The following is a 20703-nucleotide window of genomic DNA, read 5'->3' as shown; positions in this document are numbered from 1 at the left end:
GTCTTGGTGAGGTCACACCTGGAGTATTGCATACAGTTTTGGTCTCCTAATCTGAGGAAAGACATTCTTGCCATAGAGTACAGAGAAGGTTCACCAGACTGATTCCTGGGATGGCAGGACTTTCATATGAAGAAAGACTGGATAGACTCGGCTTGTACATGCTAGAATTTAGAAGATTGAGGGGGGATCTTATAGAAACTTACAAAATTCTTAAGGGGTTGGACAGGCTAGATGCAGGAAGATTATTCCCGATGTTGGGGAAGTCCAGAACTAGGGGGTCACAGTTTAAGGATAAGAGGGAAGTCTTTTAGGACCGAGATGAGAAAATCATTTTTTACACAGAGAGTGGTGAATCTGTGGAATTCTCTGCCACAGAAGATAGTTGAGGCCAGTTCATTGGCTATATTTAAGAGGGAGTTAGATGTGGCCCTTGTGGCTAAAGGGATCAGGGGGTATTGAGAGAAGGCAGGGATGGGATACTGAGTTGGATGATCAGCCATGACCATATTGAATGGCGGTGCAGGCTCGAAGGGCCGAATGGCCTACTCCTGCACCTAATTTCTATGTTTCTATGTTTTCTATGTTTACTGAGGCTGAACAAATCAAATTAATTCCTTGGAACCAACATTTAGGGAACAGTTGAATGGAGAAGCTGGAAAGGGAGCTTGTGTATGAATAAAGCAGCAGTAACAGGAAGAGTATGTCCCACATAATCATGAAAAATATGTTACTTTTAAACTTTCAAAGGGTGCCATTTTTTGCTGTAAAATCAGGTCCACCATTAAGGTGGAGCGATCATTATTCATTACCCTTCGACTTGGAAAATGACGCTGAGATTACCTTGCATTTCACAATTATTATGAGGGAGTGTCCAGTTACGTGTGAGCAATAACAAAGGAAAAGCTAGAGTATTTCCTTGTTAATTATATGTCACTGTGTGCAAACTCTGTAAATGAACATGACCCTCAATAATTGATTCATTTTCCATTGTGTATAACCGAAGAAGGTATTTAATGAAATTGCATTTTCATAAATGCTAATAGAGCAGGCCAAATCGCAGTTAAAGGGCGGCGAGACCAATCCATTCTAAATGCTGTACATTTAAACCATATAGTTGACTGGGCCATTCCAGAAGAGCATTAAGAATTTTATAACTCTGGGATTGCTTGTAGGCTAAACTGGATAGAGGTGGCAGATCTTCTTTCTTTTTCCTTTTTCATAATGACCTGATAATTTCCTGGTCACCATTATTGATGCAAGCTTTTTATTCCAACCGTATTTAATAATTCCTCTTTAAACTCCATTGCTGCCACAGTAGCATCCAAATTCAAAGCATCAGCTCCAGATCTCTAGATCTAGCTCAGACAAATAACCATTATGCAAATGTATCCCCAGTAACCAGTGTTGCTTCCTGGTGTCTTGCCCCATGCATGACTGATCATTTACAGTGGATTTATTAAACATTCTTGTGACTCTTACCTAACTTATTCTGCTTCTTTAGGTGTTATGTTTGTATGTATTTGAAGGTTTTTGTTAATTGTATACACTACTTCACCAAGTTGGACCAAATGTGTATATTTTTACAGCACTTACAGATTTACAGAAAATTGATCAACGAGATGCTGGAACTATTACAGTATTTCTGAGGAAGATTATTTTGACTAACATTGCAGTCATTTCCTTCTTACCTCCAGCTTTGTCCATCTTTATTTCTGTCAGTCCATGTGGAATAATATTGTATGGTCTGCTGGCAAGATTCTTAAAGATGATCTGTGTCATACAAAATAGAGGCTCATTTAAAGATGAAGCAAAACATCAGTTATCTCTAACTTACATGAATTATCTGTGGGAAATGGGAGGTATGAGTTCTGGCAACAGTGTTCTATGGTCTACAGCAAAACACTGGACGTTTCTGAAGATTAGGGCCTGAATTATTTGTGCCAACATGTAGTTTTGTGAGGACTATGCTGAATTCAGATGTGTGGATGGACCCAGTAATATTGGAATCTCCACCTTGGAGTTCAAGGGCAAAGAATCTGTTCATAATTCCAAAGTTTTGACTATAATAAAAAGAAATTGCAGATGCTGGTTTATACCACGGATAGATATAAACCAGCATATTTATCCATTTACTCTAGAGACGCTGCCTGACTCGGTGAGTTACTCCAGCAGGTCTGACAGCATCTCTGGAGAAGATGGATAGGTGATGTTTCGGATCGGGAACCTTCTTTAGACTGATTTTAGTGGGTGTGGAAACAGGAAGCAAGAAAATAATCAGGACAAATTTGGGCCAGCAACTAATGACCTTTAATTTGTATGTGACCTCCTGCCCCTTCTCTCCCCTCCCTCTCCCCTTCTATTTGATATTTTCATGCTGTCAATTATGAGAATGAGTAATACATCAGATGAATAAATGGGTAATTTTGCAGTGGCAGGCTGTATCACATGGCGATAACAGGGATCAGTGCTGGGGTTTCATTAGTCAGAATATATATAAATTATTTTGATGAGGGAATCAAATGTTTCTAAGTTTGTCAATAGCACAAAACTGAATGCAATTGTGAGTGTGTGGAGGCTGCATAGTCTTCAAAGCGATTTAAACATGTTGAATGAGTGGGGAAAATACATGGTAGATGCAGTATCACATGGATAAATGTGAATTTATTCACTTTTGTAGCAAAAATAGAAAGGCAACGTATTATTGAAAATGGTCAAATGTCCTTTGATGTACAGAAGGATGTCAAGTGTCAAGTGTGCACCAGTCACTGAAAGCAAACTTGAAGATGAAGCAACAGTTAGGAAGTCAACTAACACGCTGGCCTTCATTGTAAGAGGTTTTACGTACAGGAACTTGCGTACTACAAATATAAATACCTTTTGTAAGACCACAGCTGGAGTATTTGCCACAAATAGAATGAAAAGGAGGTTTACTGGAATAATTCCTGAGATGCTATGATAGTGGTGAAGGAGAGATTGAGTTGATTGGACTAGAGCTTAGAAAACTGGTAAGATCCAGGGAGGATATTTTCTCCAGGCAAGGAAATGGAGGTGGACAATGGCTATAACCAGGAGTTACAGCCCCAAGATACAGAGATGAGGTAACATTTCTTCAGTTAGAGTGTGGTGAACTCGTGAAGATCTCTCCCACAAAAGGCTGTGGAGGCCAAGTCATTGTATGTATTGAAATAGACAGGTAGATATCTAGATAGAAGAGTCATGAAGAAGTATGGGAAGAAAACAGGAATATACTATTGAGATAGATGTTAGCCATGAATGCATTGAATGATGGAGAGTGAAATGGCCTATTCCAGCACCCCTGTATTTTTGTGTTTCTACCAAGAGGAAAACCTAGTAACACTGTTCCGTAACCTTGTAACCAGAGTTCTAATTTCTCAAGGAACTTTCACAAACAGCATTCTGCTGTCCCACAATGCTATTTCAATGTCAAGAAAACAACAGAGCATTCACTTTGCATGTGGCCTCACCCTGGCAGCAGAGGAAGCCCAGGATAGAAAGGTCAGTATGGGAATGGGAAGGGGAGTTAAAATGGTTTGCAACCGCGAGATTCCGCATGCCTTATGAACAGGGCACAAGTGTTCAGCACGACATGTTCAACTAGTCTAAGCAGTCTCGCCAAATTAGGGGAGGGTTCTTCAGGAGCACCAAATGCAATGAAGAGGTCGGAAGTTACTGAGACAGCAGGTCCACTGCATTGGAGTTGTTGAGGCTGGAGGCTATGTACATCAATAGTTGGACATTATTTCTTCCTTTCTTTTTTGCACTAATAATTTTATATCTACACAAGTTTACACTTATTCCACAGGGGGATGTGGTCTGCATGTGCTGCCAGGGACTACATGTTCAGCCGTTCATCTGCTATCACATAACCATCTCTGGACTCTATGACTTTGTCCAGGTCCTTCAAGGATTAAGGGTTGTGCACAAAATGAATCAGAAAATAAATCCGCAGCTCCTTGAAAACTAAGTTTGGATCTTGTTTTCACAGAAGATATTTGAAATAAAGGATTTAATTTGTAAAATACTAACACTTCCTTCAACTGTGGCATTATTAAACTTCAGATGGGCTTTTCTACTAAATGTAAATTAAAAATAATTCAATTTTCATTCATAGTTGCTAGGCACCCAGGTTGGGCACGTCAATGACTTTCCCATTCCACGACCATTAAAATCTTCCCAAATGTATTAAAGCGTTGTACCTTAAAACGATCTCCAACTTCTCCACGTAGAACTGGGCCGAGAATGCCTTTTGACGATGTCGATTCTGATTTATGTTTTACAACTGTGAAGGTATGGTCAGTATACTCAACATAAATAGCCTTTTTATAGCCCTTCCCAATACGATGTGGACCCTTTTCCAGATACTTTGCTCTTAGCTTGCTGAAAGTAAAACAAAAAACATGGAAATATAGAGAAGTGAGTCTCAGCTCCTATACGCATAAACTCCGATCTTTAGATTTTATTTCATTTTGTTTGATGGTTTACTGTGGTGTTCTTTGTTCAATACCATTCCTCACTCACTGGCAGAGGTAAAATGTGAGTGCCTGTTCTTTTTCTCGCTTAACTTGCTCAATGTCAAACTCCTGAGACAGAGACAAAGTGACCAATGAGACTGAGGGGTTAAAATGTGTAGGAAAGAACTGGAGATGCTGGTTTAAATCCAAGGTATACACAAAATGCTGGAGTAACTCAGCGGGACAGGCAGCATCTCTGGAGAGAAGGAATAGTGACATCTCTGGTCGAGTCCATTCTTCAGGCAGAAGAAGGGTCTCGACCCGAAACGTCCCATTCCTTCTCTCCAGAGATGCTGCCTGCTCCACTGAGTTACTCCAACATTTTGTGTCTACCCAGACTGAGGGGTTATGTTGAGTTTATCCTCCTCTATATTTTTTCTTAATATATCTTCCTTCCTCTTCACCTAGATATATAATGAACAGAATAACAATGACAATAATTGTTATACAACAATGCGTTATTATTGACTAAGCCAACAGGAAGCTTCAGTTGCTTCTTAATTCCTCACTGTGGAGATATTTATTTGATTGCCAGTATCCTAATGCTCCATGCTCTGCAGCTGGACTGCCTTTTTGCCTGATTTACAAGCACCAACACACTTTTAGAGATACCATACTGGAGACTTCCTGCAAAAGAATGTTATACGGAGGGTAATGTGGCGGAAGGAACTGCAGATGCTGGTTTACACCGAAGATACACACAATATGCTGCAGTAACTCAGCGAGACAGGCAGCATCTGTGGAGAGACGGAATGGGTGATGTTTTTGGTCGAGACCTGTCGTCGTACTGAGGGTCAGGGGAGAAGGTGACCAGAGAGTTGGAGTGATATTCCATATCTCTAGTCTCCCTCGCTTCCAGAAGATGTGTCCGTTGGCTAGCTCCAATCATCATCTCCCCTCAAAGACTGATACATCAGCATGCACTTTAGACATAGCAATGAACACATAAATATAAGGACTTTACCTGCTGATATCATCGGGAATGGTTGGAGCATAATCCCAATCACACTCCTCAGCGGCAATGTAATAAATCCATTCCATTGACCTACTTTTGGTAACGATTGTCCGTAACATGTATTTAATGTTGATCTTAAAGTCCGGTTCATCTGTCTCATCATCCTCAAATGTTTCATTTTCATCAGTATTCTCCATCCCTGCTGTTTCACTCAGAGCAAGTGCATTGTCATCCACACACATTCCCTTTATATTAAAGTAGGCTTTCATCCCAGCTGTTGTAACAGAGGAGAAGTAAAAATGGAGCGTTCATTTTTAATCTCTAATTTGGCAAGCAAAACATTCTCTTCACCTGTACATCCCTGTAAAGTAAACTTCACAATGCATATTTAGACAATATTGGTCTGTCCATATCAATGCCCGAGAACAATCATTAGCCTCTGCTGGGTTATGTAAAGATCAATTAGCAAAAACACTAAGTGGTTGACTAACTCAGCGGGCCAGGCAGCAGCCGTGGAGGGAATGGATAGTTAATAGGGGGGAGGAAGCAGGAAAAGAGGTGATGATGGGATAAAGCTTCCCTTCCGAGTGATGTGATCACTTGCCAGGCTTGTCCTGTTCTTCCTCAACCTCCCTCACCTGCACGCACCTATCAGCTTCTTGAATCGGTGATTTTTCTAGTGAAGGTACTCCCAATGCATGTTTCGGCCGACAGATCTTGGACTTAGATCCGATGATGATGGAGTAACAGCATTTCAAGGTCATGATAATATGCAGAGTATCAATCAAGGAAGGTTCTTTGTCCTGGATGGTGTGGAGTTTCTTGCAGGTTGTTGGAGCTGCAGTCAATCAGACAAGTGGAGAATATTCCACCCTATGCCTGATTTGTGCCTTGTAGATAGTGAAAAGGCCAGGAGGGTGTCATTCTCCTCAGGATTTAGAGTGCTGTAAACTAACTTAAAGATAACCTATTTTGCATTACTAGATTCAATGGTGGTACCATGGCCAAGATTTATTCCGATTTTACCACAAATAGCAACACCAAACAATGAAGGTCGTGTAAGGTTTGAAGATGGGATTCTGTCTCCATGAACCAAATACTCCCATGTATAGATAGATGCATTTTCTATCAATAGATTAGGGTGGACAAGTTCCAATTGGTTTAACCCTCATGTTGCTTCAATCAGCCGCTGCCATATCCCCAGTCTGATGGCTTTGACTTTCAGAATTTAGCCACATCAGTACCAAATTGCTACCAAACCATATTTGATGGTGGACATTGAAATCCCTCCATATTGAGTATATTCTGTGCCTTTTATTTCATATTTACAATACATTTTTTCCAATAGTTGTTCAACTTTCAACAGAACTGATTCATCAGTTTAATGATAAGTGATTAAACAGAATGAGGTTCCTTGCTATGTATCACCTCATGCCATGAGACTTAATAGAGACTGGAGTCAATTCTGTGGACTTTCAGAGCTACGTTCTTCTGCCGACAAACTATTTTGCTAATAGGTCTTTAAGATAGAATCTTAGAATCATAGAGTCTTAGAGTGATACAGCTTGGAAACGATCCCTTTGGCCCAACTTGCCCACACACCGGCCACCAAGTCTCAGCTACGCTAGTTCCACCTGCCCATGTTTGGTCCATATCCCTCCAAACCTGTCCTATCTATGTACCTGTCTAAATGTTTCATAAATGTTGGGATAGACCCAGTCTCAACTACCTCCTCTGGCAGCTTGGTCCATACACCCACCACCCTCAGATTATTATTAAATATTTTCTTCTTCACCTTAAACCTGAGTTCTCTGGTTCTCGAGTCACTTACTCTGGGCAAGAGACTCATGATTTTAAACACCTCAATAAGATCACCCCTCATCCTCCCGCGCTCCAAGGAAAAGAGTCCCAGCCTATTCAACCTCTCCCAATGGTCCTGGCAACATCCTCATAAATCTTCTCTGTACCCTTTCCAGCTTGACAACATCTTTCCTATAACATGGTGGCCAGAACTGAACACAATAGATCTTTATTTGATTATTTTAAATGCCATTCGGCTTGCTCCATACGTAGACGAACAATGCACAATTACACAGTCACACTACTTTTTCATGAAGGAAAGTTTTCATCCTTACACATGTTAAAAGAGGTTTGAATGGTGAGATTCCTTTTTTTTCACACCAGAAATTACACAGATCATATGTCATACCGTGATCCTTACCTTGTTGATGGATTGGATTTTGACAAGTCAATAACCACGTATCCTCATAACTGGGAAGCATCTCAGCTGTTGCAAATGCAGTTGGAGCTAGTTCAACCGAAACAACCCTGTGGTCACGCAGTAGAAGGCTGTATCCACCAAAGTAAATGGAGTATTGGTCTCGAGTGGAGCCCATTGCTATTAAATGCCAACTGACTGGTTTGTTTTTGCACATATTCAGATCTGAAAAGTAATGATAACATTTGAAGTCATGAATTGGAAAATTAATGGATTCAACGTCATAATCGCCAAAGATTGGAAGATGCCACGCTGAAGGTTTGAAGTAAGATCCATATGAAGCCGAGCCAAATTGCACTGACCGTGGGATTAAGTTACAAAGTTTACCAAACAGTAACCATACCACAAAACTAAACCTTTACCAAATACTCCCTATCATTCCCAGTTTAAAATTCCTGCTTTTTAAAACTTATTTCGGACAATGCTGAACAATGACATAAAAGACGTGTAAAAATGTCAATATTTGCTTTTCTGGATGTAATTGGTTCTTGAGTGGGCATACAAGCAGGGTTTGTGTTTCGAGAAAACAATATCCATCCAGCATTTTCAGGGAGCAATTCTCTGAATGAATTTCAGCAACAACAAATCTCTTAGAGATTTGCCCTTCTGTCTATGTACACGTTGTTGCAACCAAAACCTTAGCTCCAGAGAAGGGCATGGACTGCCTGTTAATAATAATATTGATAACATTTTGCAATTTTTTCATCCGTAACAGAGGCTGTCCTTTACCAAGGCACGCCTAACTGGCCTTCTACTTTTCACCCTTCATAAGCAAAAGCTCATCCAAAACTCTGCCGCTGATATTTCTGGCCATCCATTCATCCACCCTCTGTATTGGTTCTTTGAAAAACAAGGCTTTAAATTTCAAATTATATTCCTTGCCATGGAGGTTTTCAAACCCTCTATAGCCTGATTCTTCTTCAACTAGTGATCTCATCCAATGCTACCGTTCAGCAGGATCTCTGTGTTTTTCTATTATGTCCCCTTAAACATACCTAATTTTCACTTTTAACAGCTGTGAACTATATATTCTCTTGAATCTCTCTGACTCACCACCGTCTCTTCATAATTTGAACATCCAAACCATAGTAACATTCTGATGAATAGAACATAGAACATAGCATAACACCGCACAGGCACAGGCTCTTTGACCCACAATGTTTGTGCCGTCAAACTGATCTAATTTGCCTGTACATGATCCATATCCCAATATTCCCTGCACTTCATGTGCTTATCTAACAACCTCTTAAAAGCAAGTATTTGCCTCCACCACCACTACCCTGGGCAATGCGCTCTAAGCCTCCACAACTCTCTGTAAAGAAATTCACCCCATACATCTCCAATAACCTTTCCCCCTCTCATCTCATGCCCTCTAGTGGTGGACTTTTCCTCCCTGCGAAAATGGTCTTCCCTATCCATATCTCTTATTATTTTATATACTACTATTAAGTAATATGTGCAGCACACTCCTGCCCAGAGCAATGTCCTTTTCCAAAGTGCAATGTTCAAGTGACTGTGTCCTGGAAATGTTCTGGCTAAAAATCTAAACAAATCACTGATCATATAATTTGCTTCAGCGTCCTTGAGATGAGAGGCTTCATTCCATCCGGACTTTGTTTACTTTTTGTTTTTGATTCTGATCTCACCATTTAATAAAAATCTGTCACTATTACTGGCCAATAGCATGTGTTTGTACCCACCTGGTAAGGAACCATTAATGTAGCCATTGATGGAATACATCATCCCTTTCGTCTTCTGAGTGCCAGGAATCTTATATCTAATTCTATCTGTTTCATGGTACATGCTTTTACTTTCATCAATTGTCGAGAACAAAAGCACAAACTCTTGTTGACCAATCTGCATCCCAAATTGGTTTAGAGTTCCTGGGGAGAAAATAGCATGGAAATCATTATTTTCAAATTTAAAGTGTTTTACATTTTAAAGAAATGCCTGGATAGAGTGAATGTGGAGAGGATGTTTCCAGTGGTGGGAGACCCCAGGACCAGAGGGCACAGCCTCAGAATAAAAGGACATACCTTTAGAAAGGAGATGAGGAGGATTTTTTTTCGACAGAGGGTGGTGAATTTGTGAAATTGATTGCCACTGATGGCTGTGGAGTCCAAGTGAGCATTTTTAAAGCAGAGATTGACAGGTTCTTGATTAGTAAGGGTGTCAAATGTTATGCAGGAGAATGGCGTTGAAAGGGAAAGGTAGGTCAGCCAAGATTGAATGGCGGAGTAGACACGATGGGTTGAATGGCCTACTTCTGCACCAATTACTGATGAACTTACAAAATAATTTACCCATGTGAGATATATTCATCTATGGTTTATTTTAAGCAGCAGCTATATATATACTTGAATATCTCGAGATTATAAGTCCTGAAATAATTTCAGTATTGTCATTCAGCAAAGTAGTGAATCTAACGCTGTCACACCCTAAGAAAATAAGTGATCTTTTCTGACTGTTCTGAAATATTAGCAGATACCATTTCTCGAGCAGTCAGTACTGATCTACGCTGTAAGGAATGACTCAGAATAGCGCAAGATAATAAACAGCAAACCAATTTATCATTCGAATATTGTCCCTCCTTATTACTCACACTCACCTTGTTTACACACAAGCACTGCTCCGATTAAACCCGAGTTGAAATCCCTCATAGGGTCCACACGCGAAGAGTAGGCATAGGTGAGACATCTGGAATCACCATTCATCGGGCCGAGATCCCAACTGATGTCCCACACGTAGGTGTATTCACCTTTGGGTGCCACATTGTCGTCTTTCTTTTCATATGTGGAAGTGTGGTCATTGTACGAGGCTCCTTCATACAAAATGTTCCTCATTAGTAACAACATAAAGACCGTTTTGGGGGAAATTGAAAGCAAAGAAATTGCAATATTCTGTGTTGATACTCAGCAAGTTATCCAAAACATTTTGAATATCATTTTAAATTTGAAATAATTGCACCTTGAACAAGGGGTTGAAAAATAATCCTGAAAAATTCAATCTGTATTAAATGCCTAAATGTAACCATTGAGTCATAGAGTTATCAGCTCAGAAGTAGACCCATTGGCCCATTGTGCCCATGTCAACCAGCAAGCATCTTTCTATACTCATTTCATTATCAGCACATTGGTCTATAACCTTCTATGTCATGACAATCCAAATGCATGTTTGGATGCTTCTTAAATATTGAAAGAATACTTGCCCCCACCACCTCACCGGCTAGTACATTTCCGATTCCAACCAACCTTTGGATGAAAAAGGTCTTCCTCAATCTCCTCTAAACCTATTATTCCAGACCCTAATCCTAGCTTAACCCATCTCGACAATGTGGAAACGTTTCTTACTACCTAACATATCTTCTATCTTTATGAGACAAATCTTTTTTGTCTATGAGGTTCCTCCTCGGCCTTCCCTCCAAGGAGAATAAACCCAGTCTGTCATAATTCAAATGAACCGCATTTAATCGCAGATAATATCCTGGTGAATCGCCTCTGCATCATCTCTAGTGCAATCACATCCTTCCTAGAGTATGGTGACCAGAACTTCACACACAGTACTTCTGCTATGATGAAACTAATGTTTAATAAAATGTTACTGTAACACCGCTGCTCTTATTCTCAAGATTCCAGACATTGCGTGCCTTGTATGCCTTCTACACTTTCTTATTTTCCTGTGCTGTATGTAGCCTTGTACACTGAGATCCTTCTGGTTTTTTTTATACTTGCAAGGGCCCGACCATTCATTGTACGTAATCTTTGTGAATTAATCTTCATTCAGATCTATTTGGTTTCAATCTTGATGCTCACAGTTGCAACAAATAAATATTGAATTTGACTGCCATGGGAATTTATTCCCATAGTAAATGGGGGGAGAAAAATATTTAACTCCAGTATTGCATCAGTGTAGCATTATCGTGCAATAATTAAATACTTCTTGAATTTGTGACAATCTCTGCCTTCATCGCGTCCTCAGACTGTGCATTCCAGAGTTCAACCTGAGTGAAAACATTCTTCCTCGTCTCCCTTCTAAATTCCCTTCTTACCTTAAACGTATGACCTATCATTATTGGTACGTCTATTATGGGGGGAAACACCTCATTAACTATCCCATCTATGCACCTCATTACCTAATCTGGAGAAATAACAGACAGTAATCACTCAAAAACTCATAATCATATGATTACAAAATATAGCGAGGCTTGTGCATGTCATCATTATGTCTGCATGTTCAACTCAACCCTTGTTGGGCAGAAGATGGAAATGAAGTATCAGGATGTTTCTTTGGTTCCTTGTGAAAAGATTATGTACAGTTTCAGAAATGCATATTTTTATGGTCAAGTTATTTTAAATTGTTTATTTGGTCACCATATCGAAAAGCACTTCTTCTCACTGTAAACCGGGTGCAGTTTCTAAGATTTAGTCTCAAAACCCACTCCAGAACTTGATCACATTCACTACAACACAATACTTGCGCTCGGTTTGTTTTGCTGAATGGAACCTGATTTGCTGAATGGAATCTTAAACTGCAATCTCCATGACTGCTCCAATAGTTAATGGTTGTGAAAGATGTCATGGCGTAATTTACTCATTGTGGATAGGTTTCTCCTTTCAAACAGCAGCTCCAAACATGATTAGGCCGTCATGAGAGTTTAGTTACTTCCGAAACAATGAAAGACAGACTGTGGAATGAAACATAAATTATTCCACCAATCTCCTATGTGTGCCTCTGTTTACTACCATTTAGGGTTAGTCTAGAATCAAAACATCCTGGCTGGATTTCGCAAGATGAATAAATTGGCTGCAGCCTTGATTGGAGAACATCCGGATTTATGTTAAGCCTAACAGATGGAGTTTATCTTAAGCTGGAGTTCAAATGATACACTGGGAGGCCCGGACATTCTTTACAATGTGGCTCAGGAGGACAGGCACGTCAATAATTTAATTAACTATGTAAATGGTTCTTTCTTCATCTGTTTCTCCAGATAAGAAATATGGCAAAAGAATATGTCTGCGATAAGGCATAATATCAACACCATGTCATAAAATAAAATGTAGCAAAACCACTTAATGATGTAAAAATTAAACGTAAAGCCTTATGTGAGCATGCAGCCATTGATACTCTGGATCAGTTTGATTGGTCATACTTATAAGCAGTCCATGAATTGGCAGGGCTGGTTGTCGAGGTGGACTGCTTGTACCTTTATCACATTTGGTGCTTCTGGAAGCCGATTATCTCAAAGATAAAACATAATTAAAATTGGGGTTCACCTTCTGACATCTTCCAATAGGAGATCCCAAACGGATGAATACTGTATGGACGCGATGCTAGATTCTTAAAGTGGATTATAACTTTGTCGTTAACTTCTGCTCGAATTGTGGGACCAAGAATCCCTAGAAAAGATAATAATATGTGAACCACTTGCCTGTAGCATAGTATAGCAGAATAGTATGAAGTACAATAGTAACAGTAAGAATTTGATCAAGCTCTACACACATTACACAATGAAAGTGAAGGAGAATTCCTGCACTACTTTGATTTAGTTCTCCTAGTCTGGTGCCTAAATTACATCCAATATCCCGTATGAACATAGACAGAAATGATCCTGTTTTAACACCTTATCCCTCTAAATAAAACCTTTAATATGCCAAATACTCATCTGAGCTTCAATGAAATAAACGTATCTCTTAGATGTATTCTTGGTGTTGTGAGGATTGCCTAAAGGAGCCATTACTGACCCCAGGGGATCAAAACATTAAAAAAAAACAGAAATGCAATGAAAAATTAGAAATGGCATGTGAAGCACATTCCAAATACCTGAGTTGAATGACTTTGTTTCACGATTCAGATCTATTGCAGTAGAATTTGCTGGATATTCTCATTGATTTTTCTGCTTGCAAACCTTGCTGAGTTCTTTGGATCATGAGCTATCCTTTGACTTGGGCTACAAGTTCAGAGCAATAGATTTGCTACGAATCAAAGGCAAAGTGGAGTGTTTCTCAAAAGTGAAAGGGATATAGTGCATTTGACTTAAACTTGTTGGTCACCAGTCATCTTGGCTAAATGATACGACAGGGCACTTGCTACCTGCATCTTTTTGTTTAACTTGTGAAGTTCATGAAGGAGATTGCATGTAATGTAAGGGTGGGGGATAATCATTGATGTAGTTTTCATTACAGTGGTGATGAGACAATTGCTCTAAAAGTGGTCACATTGGTCAGTAAAGGGTCAAAATCTGATGGAAATAAAAAGTCAGACAAATTCTGGACAGCAATGTATAAATAGATGTTAACAAAACTCAGTTTTCAATATGATCCTTTGTGACATTATTCAGCAAAGACCAATAATACTATTTAATTTGTTTGTAATATTTGTTTATTCTGGTTGCTCTGAGAGGAAACAATGTCAACTGATACAGTAGATTGACATTTTTTAACTATGAGACTTGTCTATTTTACTTGGCAGTAGTTTCTATGAAAACTTGGAAGCTAAATTAAACTAAATATATGAAAAACAATGCAAGGATATATTGGGGTCAATGTCTATGGAGATGTCTAAGTATGAGTAATAGATCAGGACCATATGGCTTTCCGTACTGAAATGTTAACTCTGTTCTTTCCTCCACCTGTGCAGTCTGACCAGCTGAATATCTCCAGATTGTATTCTGTTTTTAATACACATTTCTGTGCACTGTGAAAACAATTTTTCACTGTGTGCAAGAAAACACACACACGTGCACGCACACGCACTTGGATACAAACAACATTTGGACAGACATAGGGATAGGAAGGGTTTGATAAATATGGGCCAAATGCAGACAAATGGGACTAGGTCAGAATAGCAACTTGGACAAGTAGGGCCGAGTGACCCTGAGGAACCTGTTTCTTTGCTGTACAGCTCTGTGGCTCTATCACCCGGGCATACACAGGCGCACACAAGCATGCGCATGCACAGGCACACGCACACACACACGCGCGCACACTCACACACACACATCTGGTTATATAGCAAAATCTGTAATCAAACTGATAGCCAATGCATCGTTAAGGTGACTACTCAAAGAACCCAACTAATGGCAGAAATCTGGCTGGTGTCTTGGACTACAGAACAGTAATATCTGTTTGGAATAAGCGATTTCGGTATTCCGACTGGGCATGCCCAGGTCATAGGTCACTAGTCGGACACCGAGATCCTGCTGAAGACGGGCAGCCGCCGGCCCTGCGTGAAGACAGGCGACTCGGAGCTGCTGCTGTTGGAGTCATCCTGGTCACAGAGAGAATCTGCGGTGGGCTCCTGCTGGCCATGAACTGGCCGGGCGCCTGCTGGAGCTGCGGGTACTGTTGGTGATGGTGGTGCTGGCGGCAGCAGCAACCTCCTATCCCTCCCTTGCCCAGCCCCAAGCCCAGAGTCCGGACCAGCTCCAACTTCAGGTTGGGGTTTGGCGGCCCAGTCCAGTGCCGGACCAGAGGAGACTGAGCCCAGGCCGGTACTCTGGCGCAGGCGAGGCCAGGGCCCTCGCTCCTCCTTGGGGTTGTGCATGAAGTGGCAGTGGGTACCGTAGGGGCAGTAGCTGGTGATGTGCAAGGTACGTCTTGTACTTGGGGTGGCAACTGAGGGAGTATAGCTCGGCCAGGCTGTGGGAAACTGGCACTTGTTGCCGTGGCAGCCCATCAGGGAGCGATATCCTCTTGAGTTGGAGCAGGGTTGGGCTGGAGTTGGCGCTGGCTGTGGGTCTGTGGATTCTCCGTGCTGGCTGTGGGCCTGGGGCCGCTGGTGTCATCGGACACGGCTGTCGGTTGGCCCGGCAGGAGAGGCGGAGGTGATGTTGTGTATTTGCGCTTGAAACAGACCTTAAAATAAGACTCGGAATAATTAACAAGCTTCTTGTTTTTGCGATCGGCAAGTTGAGTCTCCCTGCGCATGTGTACAATTGCGCAAGACCTTAAATATACTGCTCATATTTTCATACACAACACTCCTCCCCCTTTAACTTGGAGGCAGGTAACAAAATTTCACCTTCACGGTATATGATCTTTTACCCCAAAATATAATTGACTAATACACTGTTCCCAAGTTGTATTGTTAAAGTCATCTTATAATTACATCATCATAACCGTAATAATCATGCATAAACTTGGCACATGATTTTTACATCTTCCTTAAACATGGTATGGCAAACCAAACAAATGACACCTTGCTTTATGTGTTTTTATTTATAAAGAATAAAATCGTCAAATCTTTTAGGTGTTCTTACCAGCAATGTCTCTCTGTCTGAGTTGGACTTTGCATGTTATCTGCAAAATCAGGCTTGGGTTGTGTTTCTGGTTGTGATGTTGCGTTATCACTATGGGCTGGAGGTTCGTCCCTCTCTGAAGTTCTTTCAGAAGTTTGTTTACTACTGAGCTGTTCAATGTCCAGGGTACTTCCTCAACCAGTCTTTTTCCAATAGGCTTGTACCTTTCTTTACTACCACTAGGGTCAGCGTTTCTGGCTTCCTGTGAGGTTCGAGCTGTACCTGTACCTCTGCTTGTCCGTAGATGTCAACCTTCTCTCCCATGTAGGATTTCAGCTTAAGGCTACAGAGATCTAGTCTGGGGTCCTGACCGAGTTTTCTGAAGACCTCTTCTCGTACGATAGTCCATGGACTTCCAGTGCCAACTTCTAGTTGTACCTCCCTGCCGTTCACTATCACAGTGGCTGTATATGGGTCAGAGTTCGTCAACCTGTTGTTCGATTCATCTTCCAAGTGGCTCATACAATCCTCTGATGAATTCGAATCAGCCTCCTCCAAGTGGTTTGCTTTTTTCTGGAATCGTCTCCTCCTCTGCTGGTAAGCTCTAACAGCATCACACTGGCTTTGGGTGTGACCCCTTCCCGAGCACCTGAAGCACCTACCATCTCGGAATTGACACCGCTGGCTTATGGCTGCCGCCACATCTCCAGCACTTCTTGGAGTATTGAACCTTGTGTCTGGATGCCCTTGGTGGACTCCTTGTCTTCTTTAGTCCAGGCTCTGTCCTTTGAAGCTGACGGACGGAGATAAAATCATCTTGAGGCCTTCCGATCTTCTTGACCTGCTCTACATCTTGTTTAGCAACCTACATCGCAATATTGACTGCGTTCTCGAAGGTTAATTTCGGTGTACCCAACAGTTTTCGCTGGATGTTAATATCTGCACATCCTACCACCAACCTATCCATTAGCATATTCTCCAGTTCCTTAAAATTACACCCCTCACTTAACTGTCGAAGCTGTGCTAGGAACTGTGGGATTCTTTCACTTACATGCGTGCATGTATGAAACCAATATCTTTGCACTATTTCTGTTGGTTTTGGCGAGAAATTAGCAATTAATGCCTCCTTACATTCCTTGTATGTTTTACTAGCTGGCTTCGCTGACTGCAGCAACACACGTAGGGTGTGATAACCCTTGCTTCCTATAATTGTGCAAGACCTTAAATATGCTACTCATATTTTCATGCACACCAGGTGAGCTGGGGTTGGTGCTTCTCTGCGCTGGTGGTGGGCCTTGGGGTTAGTGTCCCATCGATCTGTACGTCTCCGGCCACCCTGAGGCACACTTGAGTGGGGGGGTGGGGGGGGGGGGGGGGGGGGGGGGGGACCGTGGATGGTCCAGTGGCGGTTCGGCAGCGCTTGCGGCGTGCTCCCCCCCCGGTCTCCCCCCTCCCCCGGGTCTCTCCCCCCCCCCCCCCCCCCCCCCCGTCCCGTCCCATCCCCCCCCCCCCCCCGGTCTTCCCCCCCCCCCCCGTCTCCCACACCGAAAAAGGACAAAAAATCGGACCCAAACTATACTCACTGAATCTACAGCGCTTTGTTCGATTTTTATTTATAGCATTCGCCCTTTGACAAATCCCATAATTCCTTGCGTTTTTCGGACTACCAAACTTGCTTAATCTAACTTCTGTGACTCAGCTACTTATTACTGCCATGCCACTGAATGAAGCTGGTGTGGTAAGGCACAGATATTTTCCCAGGGGTGAGAGGGGTGAGAGGGGTCATGGGGAAACACTGGAAGGTCGCTCTCTGACAGGACAGTTTTAGTAAGGACTTGCCCAGACTGTTTTGTCCCTAGTTTCGTCCGGACTGGACAAAACTAGGATAAACTTAAATTACAATGTGTACATGACCATGATCAGGTTGGTGAGGAGGTAGGGGAGAGGGAAACAAGCACACAAAATCCAAAAAGGAAAATTGTTAAGAGAATTCTGTTTAAAAAAAACAATAATCCAAAATAGAATCAAACTTTATGTTTTACGGTGATTTTGTATCGTCAGTTATAATTATTGAGAATAATCTTTAATTCAGAATAAAGGAATTTTCATCGATTTCTACATTTTAGTTAAATTCAAATGCAATAGATCTAAAATATTGTGCTGCCAAACTGCATTTATACATTTATTCCCAATTCCATGAGTGAAGAGATTAGACGAGGCTTTGCTTGAATTATCCCTCTCCTGCATCAGTAATAAATGGCCCTCACCAAAGCTCTTCAAGGACCATGGAAGAATTGGTCAATTGATTGATCCAAGAATGTGTGGACCAATAGTTGACGAAGGAAATCGCCACTCTGGTAACACCATGCTGATTCTCCCCATGTGAAAACATATTTCTTACCCATCCACGTAGGCTTTGTTTCTGGTATGAGAAATGAAGAATCTTTGAATTCCATAAAAACTGCCTTCCTGTACAGAGGAAAGGTTCTGGAAGTAAATGGTGGCCTGCAGAAAAACAAAATGTGGGCATTTATTTATTTTCAGCTTTGTTGGGTAATCCTGCATTCTTCGTTACTTCTGATTAACCAATAACTCTAAAAACAGTCCTCAAAGACAAACAGCAAGGATCCGGGATTTAGTCAGTCTCACACTCCTGGTCTGTCTCTCACCCCAGATAGTTGACTATAATGTGGACTGTAATGCTGATTCTCCCCATATGAAAACTCTTGTTCCATGCCTTTCAGGAAAGCGATACTTAAATACAGCAAACAATTAATTACTGTGACAAAAAAAGGAAAGGTCTGTGCTGGAATTCAATATTTCAAATATTAATTTATTTCCTTTTTATCAAGTACTCACTGGATGGCAAAAACAGAAATTAAAGAATATGCCTCAATATGTTATCAGTTTATAAATGTAACCATGCTTGCTCCATCCCGAAATACAATGACAATTGTCACCTATACTAGCAGGTCTGTGATACTGGGTAGTATGGAAACACATACGCCATACTTAAATTGCCTGAGAATAAATGTTATCACTTACCTTGAGTTTCCAGTTCCATGCCATGAGAGGAGATTGCTGCTCCTGTAATCCCAGTTAATTTCCACAGCTGCGATGTGGTGCTTCCTAATTATCATTGAGGAATCCTTGACCAGGCAAGAGACCAAAAGCACAAAGAAAGCCAGTGCCCTCATTCTGCGTTTGGCAATTAATGCCTGCAAAATGGTCCCGTGAGTACAACAGTTTCCCAGCCGTTTGCAAATCACGACAATCGCAGCTGGTTGAATTTAGGAAGGATTGCGGAAAGTTGAACTACTTAAATGAAGAAAGCAAAACAACATCAGGAAGGCAAGTTAATGACAGGAACTCTGAAGCAACATTGGGTCAGCATCTTGGCATTGGTTCAAAATATATTATATCTTGTAATTAACAAGGAAGTGTCGAGAACTTGACTGAAACCAGTAACTAGTGCTCGCTGCTCTCGAAATATGTGGTCTTACATCAGTAACTGGACTTCTTCCGTGGGAAAATATGAAATAAACGGGTGTTTTCAAATATTATTTGATAGTGAAACACGTAAGGAGATTTTGAAGCAGGTGCCCAAGAGGTTCGTTTTAAGAACAATAGACTGGTATTGTTTTGTATTCGTCAAAGAGAGAATTTAACTTTCCAACTAACATAATGAATGTTTCCAGGGTCTGTTGTGTCTTTGTTGTCTCTTTACAACAATATATTTTAGTTTTCATTATCAGTTAGACCACTGAAGGATGATTTTTGAACTTGAAATGGCAAGTTGGCTTTTTGCCTATCAATGTTTTCAGTGCAAACGTTATGCTGCAGAACAATAAAAGGAAGAGCAAATGCTGAAACTCTAATGGGAAACAGAAAATCCTGGAAATACTATAAGGTCAAGACGTATTAACCCTGTTTCTCTGCCTGTTGAGAGAGAAATAATATTAATGTACCAGTGAAATTATTTTTATAATGATCCAAGTGCCAAATATATTGAACTGGTCTCTGAACTGTGCAACAGTTCCTGTTTACAGTCATAAGATAGTGTGGTAATGCTATTGGTTCAGTGCCCCATAGATGCCAAATTGGATTTTGAGTCATTGGTGAATGACAAGCATTTACTGCACCTAAACATTCTAACACATATGACTGATTTCAAATATTGCTTCAGAGTGAAAAATATAAGGAGATTTTGAAATAGATGCCCAAATGGTTGGTCAGAAAGTTTTGTTTCAAGAAAATTAGTCAGAGGGGAAGATTTGAGAGATTTTGTGGGAGAACAGCTGAAGCCACAGTTGCACTTGGAGAATGATGTGAAGTTCTGGTCATCTTGATGTAGGAACAATTTCATAAAGCTGGAAAGAGTGCAGAAGGATCTCAGAAGGATGTTACTAAGGGGACAATTCTAACGATACTCATCAGAATTTGTGATAGAGACAAATGGCAGTGGAACTTGTCCTCTAAATATTTGATATTGTCTTATGGTGATAATGAGGTAAAGATAGAATCTGATGTTTGCAGGAAAGAAGAAGAAAAATGTGGTGAGGAAATACCTCTGTGCATGACTCCCTTGTTTGTGTTTTGTACACGGCTGTGAAACATCTGTGATACAGTAGCAAATTTGCATTGGACTTTGTTTTCAAAATCTGCATCTATTGAAGACATAAAGCAAATGGTAGACACAAAA

General features: G+C 41.0%; 1 protein-coding gene and 1 long non-coding RNA gene across 2 annotated transcripts in view; one reads left to right on the top strand and one right to left on the bottom strand.

The window, feature by feature from the left end:
* LOC129702201 (uncharacterized) overlaps positions 1 to 5490 on the top strand; it is a 34420-nt gene extending 28930 nt beyond the window's left edge. The window contains exon 3 of the long non-coding RNA XR_008724342.1: positions 4941 to 5490. This is a non-coding gene — a long non-coding RNA (uncharacterized LOC129702201). The remainder of the gene's footprint in view (positions 1 to 4940) is intronic.
* The window catches only part of f8 (coagulation factor VIII, procoagulant component), a 52952-nt gene extending 33586 nt beyond the window's left edge, over positions 1 to 19366 (bottom strand). Inside the window, exons 1-9 of the mRNA XM_055643841.1 lie at positions 19047 to 19366; positions 18403 to 18506; positions 13039 to 13161; positions 10374 to 10586; positions 9466 to 9648; positions 7709 to 7930; positions 5497 to 5761; positions 4218 to 4398; positions 1689 to 1770 (exon numbers count right to left, since the gene is read on the bottom strand). Of these exons, the coding sequence (XP_055499816.1) occupies positions 1689 to 1770; positions 4218 to 4398; positions 5497 to 5761; positions 7709 to 7930; positions 9466 to 9648; positions 10374 to 10586; positions 13039 to 13161; positions 18403 to 18506; positions 19047 to 19198 (1525 nt within the window). The 5' untranslated portion in view covers positions 19199 to 19366. The remainder of the gene's footprint in view (positions 1 to 1688; positions 1771 to 4217; positions 4399 to 5496; positions 5762 to 7708; positions 7931 to 9465; positions 9649 to 10373; positions 10587 to 13038; positions 13162 to 18402; positions 18507 to 19046) is intronic.
* Positions 19367 to 20703: the final 1337 nt, after the last annotated feature.

This window comes from Leucoraja erinacea, chromosome 12, assembly GCF_028641065.1.
Source record: "Leucoraja erinacea ecotype New England chromosome 12, Leri_hhj_1, whole genome shotgun sequence".
Classification (NCBI taxonomy): domain Eukaryota; kingdom Metazoa; phylum Chordata; class Chondrichthyes; order Rajiformes; family Rajidae; genus Leucoraja; species Leucoraja erinaceus.
The sequence above is the reverse complement of the archived record's forward strand: the minus strand, read 5'-3'. Positions and strand labels throughout refer to the sequence as shown.